Raw genomic sequence first — 9,453 nt, forward strand, 5'->3', positions numbered from 1 at the left:
CTGGCTTACCTGTGCCGGTTTCCATAGAAACAGACATGCGGGTGGAAGGTGTTTTCGCACTCACCTTTGAGCCTCGGCAAACAACAGGGTGTTCCCTTGGGAATAAACAGCCGGCTCGTCCATTCCGCTTGTCACCGCAGGCTCTGGAGCCTGCCGCAGATAGGGGATGTTCTTCTGTTGACAGTGGGATATTTGACTTTCAGATAGAGACAAGCTAGCTTGTTAGGTGGATATCTGGGCCGGGTGGTGGCTGGGATCAGAGTTGGGATGTTCTTGAACGCAGCCTCTCCCCGGAGATCGTTCAGCATCCCAATTAACATCAACCTGCAGGGTGCACGCAGGCGGCAGACTCGGTAAGGGGACCATCGACTGGGCCCAACAGACTCTTTAGAAATCGTTACAAACTACTTCTTGTTTGGATTTGTTCGGAGTATGAGTGTATACGTATGAGCTTACTCATATAGCATACTGTATATATATGGTGGCTTGGTTATGGTTATTATACAGTACAGTTTGTGAAAAAGCCTCTTATTGCCAAATTGTCTCTCTCTGTCTTTTTTGCAACTTTTTGCTGTTTGTTTTTGTTCGGTTTTACAACTTTCTTCTAAAATAATCTTTTTAAATGTTCTTTTTGTAATATTCCGACTTTATCCCCATGATAGTATAATTTCACCCCAACCTAATTTACCAAAAAGGACAACTTTATTTGTCATAATTACAATTTTTATTATTATTTTTTATTTATACTGTCATTTATTTCTACTAAAATAACATTACTGGCCATCATAATGTTACAAGTTTACTCTCATAAAATTGCAACTTTTATCGTTAGTATACAACTTTTTTCACTTAATGTTTTGACTGTATTCTCGTAAAATTACAGCTGTTTTTTTTCTGTGTCTGCCGTTGTTGTATTTCAGCTTTCTTCTCGTAATTATGACTTTTTAACTTTATTTATATATTACAACTACATTACAACTAATTTACAATTACAACTTTATTGTATTTTCTTTTTTCTTTAATATTTGATATTTATTCTCATAAAATGACAGCTCTTTTTTCTATTTCTGCTGCTGTTGTTGCTGTTTTTTTTTTATTTTCCAACTATTTCAGCTCTCGTCTTGTAAATTTTCTTTAAAAAATGTTTTTATAATAACATATTTTTTCTTTAATAATTAAACTCTATGCTGCTGAAATGACATTATTAATCCTCATAATATTACAATTTTATTCTCGGAAAATTGCAACTTATTTTTTTAGTTAGTATACAGCTTTTTCATCTTAATATTTTGACTTTATTCTCGTAAAATTACAGCTAATTCTGCTGTTGTTTTTTTCCAACTATTTTAGCTTTCTTCTTGTAAATTTTCTTCTCGTAATCATGACTTTATTCCATAATATTTTAACTTTATTTCCATTATATTATAATTTTTTTATAATTTTATTACTCAAGCTAATTGTTCAAAAATTACAACTTAATTTTTTTTGTGTTTGTTTCTCATAATATTACCACTTTTTTGAATTTTATGCTACTAAAATTACACTATTCTCATGAAATTCTGGCTTTTTAATAACATCTTATGTTATTATAATGCTGACTTTTCCATTTTTGCTGCTGTTTGTTAGTTTTCTTGTTGAATTAGATTTTTAGAATGTGCAGCTGGCCACAAATGGCCCCTGGGCCGCACTTTGGACACCCATGATTTATGATTTATGGGGAAAAAAAAACTCCAAATGTTGTCAGAGATTAAAACCTTAAATCTTTAGCAGGCCTGTATTATGACCTGCAGGGCAGGGGCCTTGACCAATGTGGCTATGTATCATGTTTTAAGGGCTATAATGACATGTAATCACAGTTACTGCGATACTGAAAATGTCTTTTCATAGCTAGGATCATAAGAGCTTCCGGTGCTTTGATTTTGTCACCCATATCTCATCCCAAGTGCAACATGAAATATTTATCGCGGCCCCTCAAAGTCATGGTTGTCAATGAAACATTTTATGTTGACTTGCATTTCCCTTATAACATGTAATGTACAAAATCATACAAAAAAGGAAGGAATAAGATCTGTAAGATCTGATCGTATAAAAGATCCCATAAAAAGAAATATATTAAGTATGTATAGAGCACCTTAGGGTAGTGGTCCCACAGAGATCATTTCCAAACAGATAAAATATCATTTTTAATAACTTCTCACGCAGCATAATTTGCTGCTTCAGAGCAAATATTGTCTTTCTCATAAGTTCCCCAGGTTATGGATAGAATTGTGAACAAACAGTGTACTCGCACGACAGGATCAAGGGCCCACAGGCATCATTGCCACCATGGTGATCTTAGAAAAAGAACATTATGTGCTTTTACTAAAGCTTATCATTATTATCATCATATACATTACTATGATATACTATGATATATATATAGCCGGTTGTAAAAGACAGCAAATCCCCGCTGCATGGAAGCCGTCCTGTTAAAGCGATGGTTGGTCTCGGCCACCGTTCTGCAGCTCAGTTTCAGCGTGTTGGCCGAGAACATCTTCATAGTTGTTTTTCTGTCACGATCCGCAAGCTCGCCTGTGTGACAGTTTTAGTTGCTTTATTCTTCTATGCCTTGGTTCCTGTTTCATGCTCTTGTTTTGGTAGCGTTTCCTGTTTTGTCTGCCTGCTTTGCTTTTCCCTTATCACTCGCACCTGTTGCTAATTGTGTTCCCCTCCTATTTAGTTCAGGTGCGTGCTCCCTAGTTTGTTGCTGCGTTGTTTGTTGTAGCTCCCCACGCTGCTACAACCGTCTTTGCTCGTATCCTGCTGCTGTATATCATTTCAGTATTTATTAAAATAGACTTTTGATCTGCACTTGGATCTCCTGCTCTCTGCATCTTGGGGTCGTGTCGCAATGCCGAAGCCAAGACGTGACATTTTCGTGTACCATGAAGCGCCATGCTGAACTTCCTGTGAGCAGTATGAGAGAGTGTAGCAGCGATAACATCAAACTTGACTCAGCTGAACACCAACAATGAACAAGACACCTAATTGAGCCCAATTAGTGCACTTTAACGTAAGATTAGACATGAATATTAGATATTAATTAGCTTTAATAGCTGTGTGTTGAGTTATTTGGAGAAGACAGTAAATTTACACTCTTCTTCTCATTGGTTCTTTACTCCATCAGTGACGACTATAATTTGATGTTAGTTATTCATTAGTTCCTCAGTAACTACTCTAAATGGATGTACCTTAGTATCTCACTAACTGCTCATTAGTTCATTAGTTCCTCAGTAACGGCTCTAAATTTATGTACTCTAAACTTCCCAGTAACCACTCATTATTTTCTTAGTTCCACAGTAACTACTCTAGGTTGATGTGCCTTCGTGATTAGTTTATCATTAGTTCTTCAGTAAATACTCTTAATTGATGTACCATAGTTCACCAATAACTACTTGTTGGTTTTGTAGTTCCTCAGTAACTACTCCAAATGGATGTACCTTAGTATCTCACTAACTGCTCATTAGTTCATTAGTTCCTCAGTAACTACTCTAAATGGATGTACCTTAGTATCTCACTAACTGCTCATTAGTTAATTAGTTCCTCAGTAACGGCTCTAAATTTATGTACTCTAAACTTCCCAGTAACCACTCATTATTTTCTTAGTTCCACAGTAACTACTCTAGGTTGATGTGCCTTCGTCATTAGTTTATCATTAGTTCTTCAGTAAATACTCTTAATTGATGTACCATAGTTCACCAATAACTACTTGTTGGTTTTGTAGTTCCTCAGTAACTACTCTAAATGGATGTACCTTAGTATCTCACTAACTGCTCATTAGTTCATTAGTTCCTCAGTAACGGCTCTAAATTTATGTACTCTAAACTTCCCAGTAACTACTCATTATTTTCTTAGTTCCACAGTAACTACTCTAGGTTAGATGTGCCTTCGTCATTAGTTTATCATTAGTTCTTCAGTAAATACTCTTAATTGATGTACCATAGTTCACCAATAACTACTTGTTGGTTTTGTAGTTTCACAGTAACTACTCTAAATTGATAAGCCTTAGTATCTAGGTAACTACTCATTAGTTACTCATTAGTTCCCCATTAACTACTCTAAATGGATGTGCCTTAGCCATTCGTTCCCCATCAGTATCTCAGTAACTACCCATTAGTTCTTCATTAGTTCCTCAGTAACTGCTCTAAATTCTACAGTAACTACTCATTAATTCATTAGTTCCGCACAGTAACTACTCTAAGTTGATGTGCCTTCGTCATTAGTTCTCTATTTTGTCCTCAGTAACTACTCTAAATTGATGTACCTTAGTTCCTCAGTAACTACTTGTGAGTTTTGTAGTTTCACAGTAACTACTCTTAATGCATGTGCCTTAAAATCTCAGTAAATATTCATTAGTTCTTCAATAACTACTCTAAATGGATGTGCCTTAGCCATTCGTTCATCATTAGTTCCTCTGTAACTACTCGTTCGTTCTTCATTAGTTCCCCAGTAACTACTCTAAATTGATGTCCATTAGTTCCTCAGTAACTACTCATTAGTTCAGTAGTTCCCCAGTAAGTATTCTAAATAGATGTACCTGAGTCATTAGTTCTTCATGAGTTCTTCAGTAACTACTCTAAATTGATGTGCCTTAGTTCCTCAATAACCTCTATAAATTGATGTGCCTGGCATTAGTTCCCCAGTAACTACTCTAAATTGATGCCCATTAGTTCCTCAGTAACTACTCCTTAGTTCAGTAGTTCCACAGTAACTACTCTAAATTGATGTACCTGAGTCATTAGTTCTTTAGTAACTTCTCTAAACTTGTGTGCCTCAGTTCCTCAATAACTTCTATAAATTGATGTGTTTGTCATTAGTTCTTCAGTAACTACTCTAAATTGATGTGCCTTAGTTCCTCAATAACTTCTATAAATTGATGTGCTTGTCATTAGTTCTTCAGTAACTACTCTAAATTGGTGTGCCTTAGTTCCTCAATAACTTCAATAAATTGACGTGCTTGTCATTAGTTCTTCAGTAACTACTCTAAATTGGTGTGCCTGTCAAAAGTTCAAGGAACCATAAACGCACATTAGAATGATAAAAAAAGCAACAATTACTATATGTGTATATTAAAGGAATGACTTCATGTTGCCTGTGAGGCATAGGGAGCTCCTCCACAAAGCGACAGCCCAGGAGCCAGAGCGGATCCAAGGTGACGAACATGATGGTCACGATGTTCGGACCCCGGTGGCGGTGTCAAGTGTCGGGGAAGACCGAGCCATCCTTTTGGGCTTCAGCATGATGGCCTTCTCTGTGCTCATGTTCTTTGTGGTCGGCATCACTATGGTCAAACCTCACATTGACAGGTACCCTGCAGTCCCACTGGAATAAATACTACTACCGCTCTGCAGTGGTGTAGAATTGCATTGTATTGTAATAAAAGGGGTTTGCAATGCAATGCTGTCATCTACAAAAGCAAACATATTGTTATTCTAGAAGGTAATAAGGAGTTCCAAACCTTACTGAGCATGTATGTATTAAAAGATCCTTATTGTCTATTTTCCCTTGAGAACTGTAATAAAAATGGTTGTTGAAATGTACTCACTTTTGTAAGATATTATATAGTAAAACATCCCTTGGAGCAGAACACTAGGAGAAATATCTGGCATCATCCTGTGTATGTCCTCTTGTGGCTTCTCATGAACTTCCCCCAACCTCTTGTGCTGCAGTAAGTGGGAGGAAGAAGACAGATGCATGCTGCTGCACACTGAAATCCTGAATGAGTGGGTCGACTGCAGAGGCGTGAGCACCATACCGTGCCTCACGGTGACCGTTCAACTAGCAGCCTCCAATCAAAGCGCCTTTCTGCATTTTGACGAGGAGTCTGTGTTGCTTACGCCCAAGGTAGGCATGAATGAAAGCTCCTTTTTGGAAATAGTGTACGAGTTGTGGTGAATCGGTTCCAGAGATGACCAAAAAGTAGGATTAAATGTCAATAAACAGAATATCTTTATTAAAAACTCATTATTAGAGCCCTCTGGACCTGATATAACACCCCTATAGTCACCCTTACACTCATATTACCCAATATAGTTTCATATAATCAGAGAAAATAAGCCATTTAAGACATAAATAGTGTTTTGATAAAGGTCCTTCATGTCAATAAAATGTCAATAAACAAAATATTTTTATTAAAAACTCATTATTAGAGCCCTCTGGACCTGATATAACACCCCTATAGTCACTCTTACACTCATATTACCCAATATAGTTTCATATAATCCGAGAAAATAAGCCATTTAAGACATAAATAGTGTTTCGTTAAAGGTCCTCCATGTCAATAAAATGTCAATAAACAAAATATTTTTATTAAAAACTCATTATTAGAGCCCTCTGGACCTGATATAACACCCCTATAGTCACCTTTACACTCATATTACCCAATATAGTTTCATATAATCCAAGAAAATAAGCCATTTAAGACATAAGTAGTGTTTCGATAAAGGTCCAACAGTACGGCCATGATGATGATGACTATTATTTTCATTATTATGATGTTGTTATTGCCTGTTGTGAGATTTTCATTAGTTTCAGTAATAATGGGTCTCAATCAACCACAAAACAGCAATCAATTAATAATTGATTTTTTTAAACCTCAATAATGTGAGGGAGCGAAGGACAACTGTATTTGAAGTCGAATATTTAATCCCACAAAAAATGTTCTAGTCCATTCCTTTAGTTCAAGCTACCAACAAATGTTTTCTTTCCAGTGTTTCTACGTGCCCAAATGTCAGATGGACCAAACAGAACTTGAAGGTGAAGTCCTCAAGGTGAAAAGCAACTTGGACGCTCAGCTGGGAACCACCTCGTCATGCTTGACGGACCCCACCAGGCACCCCGGGGACGTCATCTTGAACAGAAAGTACACTCTGAAGAGGACCCTGTTGGCTCTGCTGTGGCCCGGTCTGATGCTGGGCGGTGGAGCCCTGCTGGTGGGCTTGGTGAAGCTGACACAGTGCCTTGCTCATCTGTCCTGTGAGATATGTAGCATGGCAGCAGGGGGTAGGCTGACTGCAAAATACACCCACAGTAAATTCTATAAAATCATCCACAGGTCCACTGTGTCCTCTGCGATGTGACTTATCCTGGATGATGCTGTCAGGAATTAAAACTATTTATTGAAGTACAATGGAAGCTGAACTTCCCCTTTAAATTTTATTCAATAATTGCTCAAATGTGCGTTGGTAAACATAATATGGAGACTTTACATTTTGTGAGTATACTCAGCACACTGGTCTACAAGCAAAATGCTTCGGGAACAAAAGTAGTGATATTTACTTGATTTAAGTCACTAATAAAGTGCAGATTGGCTATAGTTTCCAACATAAAATCAAAGTCGGACATTTAGCAAAATAAGCTAAAAATGGTAGTACAGTATGTCTACAAGGAACCGGTTCTGTCTGCACATTCCTATACATTCATTTCAGTTTGTCTAGAGTTTGCAGAAATCTCATGAACGGCAGCAGAAATTGACTTTTGCATCCGAGTTTCTTAGAAACTACAAAGAAGATAATTATAAGCAGCTGGTACCAAGTCCTACAAAGCCCTTGACAAGTGCAACTTAAATTATTATTATTATTTTTAAGCATACATGCCTAATTTTGATACAAAATTTATGCAAATAAATGAAATTTTGCCACGTTTATCTCGGAATTGAGTCCAAACGTTTGTAGACCAGTTAGCATTAATCTTCTTTTGAGTGGTTTTGCTGTATGATGCTATCTCTGTTCCCTCAGAAACAGCAGAGATGCTATGTCATCTCCATTGAAGCTGTAGCTTCAGCGGAAAGCACTTCCAGTGATGTTGAGATATGTTCCTCCAAAAACAAATAAAGAATATTTCTAATCAAATGGTTTTTGACTGGAAATTTTCATTTTTTTTAATAAAAAAAATATAAAGACAGCTAAGTCAAATGCTTACTGCAGCCGTGTCCAAAGTGCATATACTAAAAATGTAATTAAACAGGTGCATTAAAAAAATGCAAAAATTTAAAAATAAGCAGTACTGTTACAAGAATAAAGTCAAAATATTTGAAATATTGAAGGAATTAATTCTCATAGGAGAAACAATAGAGTTGTAATGTTTGTAATGAAAAGTAGGAGAATATAATCAAAATAGTACAGCAATAATGGAATAATATTATGAGAAAACCATTTGCAAAGATTAAGAATAAAGTGGGAATATTTGAAAAATTGAAAGCAACAGCAAAAATTGCCTTGAAAAAATGCACTTACATTTATACTTAAAAAAAAAAAAACTTGCATCACATGAAATACATATATAACTTCTTAGCATACCTCTACATTTGCTTTACAAAATATCCTTTCATTTTTCAGAATGTGGCAAACAAACTCCTCACATTTATGTATTCCAGGGAGAAATGCTTTTATTCAATACAATGGATACTTGCAGTTTCTTATTGGACAATGTCATATGAGGATGAATAAAACAAGTATTTGATGAAGCTTCATTATATATAATATATATGTAATATGTACACGGATGGGTAGACCTTTTTTTTTTTCTCTAAAAAAAAAAAAAAACCATGCAGGGTAGCCGTTTCCTCATTGTGCTCTTTGTGAAAACCAACCTGTGTCCTTCATTCATCAACTGGAAAAGTCTTTCATATTATTTCAACAACCAGAAGCTGTCTACTGGGATTATTAGGAGGATGGCGCACTTTATGCAGGGTTCCTCTCTCTCTCTTTTTTTTTGGTTAGCAATTCCATACACGAGTTTAAAAATACAAAAATATATTACCTCTGTAGTTATTCAAGGAAAGCATTTGCACATGTAGTAGCAGTATCAGTTCTGTTACTTTCATTGTGACTTTGTTGTACCTCACAAGTAACAAGGTCATTTTTTTTATATATGAAATTCAAGTAAACAGCATCAGGTCAAACAAGACAATAATAAAAAAAAAAAAAAAAAAAGATGTGATTGGCAGACCTCGTACATAAACACAGTGTGACAAACACAACAACCATGATAAGTACAAAGGAAGAAAAAAAAAAGACGCTTGAAGCTTGGATGGGTCCGGCCCTCTGCTCTGTATCCTGTACAGAAGTATCCCAAAGAGGGCGGCTTTCCTGAGCATGCACATCTTTACCTATGTATAGAAATGTTCAGGAAACCACCCCTGTGTATATGTGTTGGTGTGTGAATGCATTATTTGGTAAAGCTAGAACAGAACCTCGGATGTATGAGTCTGTGCTTCATACATAAGGGTGACAATCATAGGAAGGAGGACACTTGGAAGGTTAAAAAAGGTCAGTCTGGGCTGAAATGGCAGGTGTAAAGCACGCGGCTGTCATAGTGGGGAGCAAAGGGATTGAAGACAAGAGCAAAAAAGGAAAAAAAAAAAAAAGGCAGGGCGAAGCTGTTGGAAATGACGTAGCTGATACAGTTACAGTG

At 36.4% G+C, this 9,453-nt stretch overlaps 1 protein-coding gene across 1 annotated transcript; it reads left to right on the top strand.

The window, feature by feature from the left end:
* The first annotated feature begins 267 nt into the window (after positions 1-267).
* kcnmb3 (potassium calcium-activated channel subfamily M regulatory beta subunit 3) lies at positions 268-7,710 on the top strand. Its single transcript, XM_058068293.1, has 4 exons — positions 268-353; positions 5,145-5,345; positions 5,709-5,883; positions 6,750-7,710. The coding sequence occupies exons 1-4, from the start codon at positions 268-270 to the stop codon at positions 7,116-7,118; spliced, it is 831 nt and encodes a 276-aa protein (XP_057924276.1). The 3' UTR covers positions 7,119-7,710.
* Positions 7,711-9,453: the final 1,743 nt, after the last annotated feature.

The sequence above is a fragment of the Doryrhamphus excisus genome, chromosome 3, assembly GCF_030265055.1.
Source record: "Doryrhamphus excisus isolate RoL2022-K1 chromosome 3, RoL_Dexc_1.0, whole genome shotgun sequence".
In the NCBI taxonomy this organism is placed as follows: domain Eukaryota; kingdom Metazoa; phylum Chordata; class Actinopteri; order Syngnathiformes; family Syngnathidae; genus Doryrhamphus; species Doryrhamphus excisus.

Excerpts from the sequence above, each read along its gene's own strand:
- kcnmb3 (XM_058068293.1), top strand. The coding sequence starts at position 268 with ATGTTCTTGAACGCAGCCTCTCCCCGGAGATCGTTCAGCATCCCAATT. Across the intron at positions 354-5,144 it reads GCACGCAGGCGGCAGACTCG|GGAGCTCCTCCACAAAGCGA; the intron begins GTAAGGGGACCA and ends TGTGAGGCATAG. Across the intron at positions 5,884-6,749 it reads CTGTGTTGCTTACGCCCAAG|TGTTTCTACGTGCCCAAATG; the intron begins GTAGGCATGAAT and ends TTTTCTTTCCAG.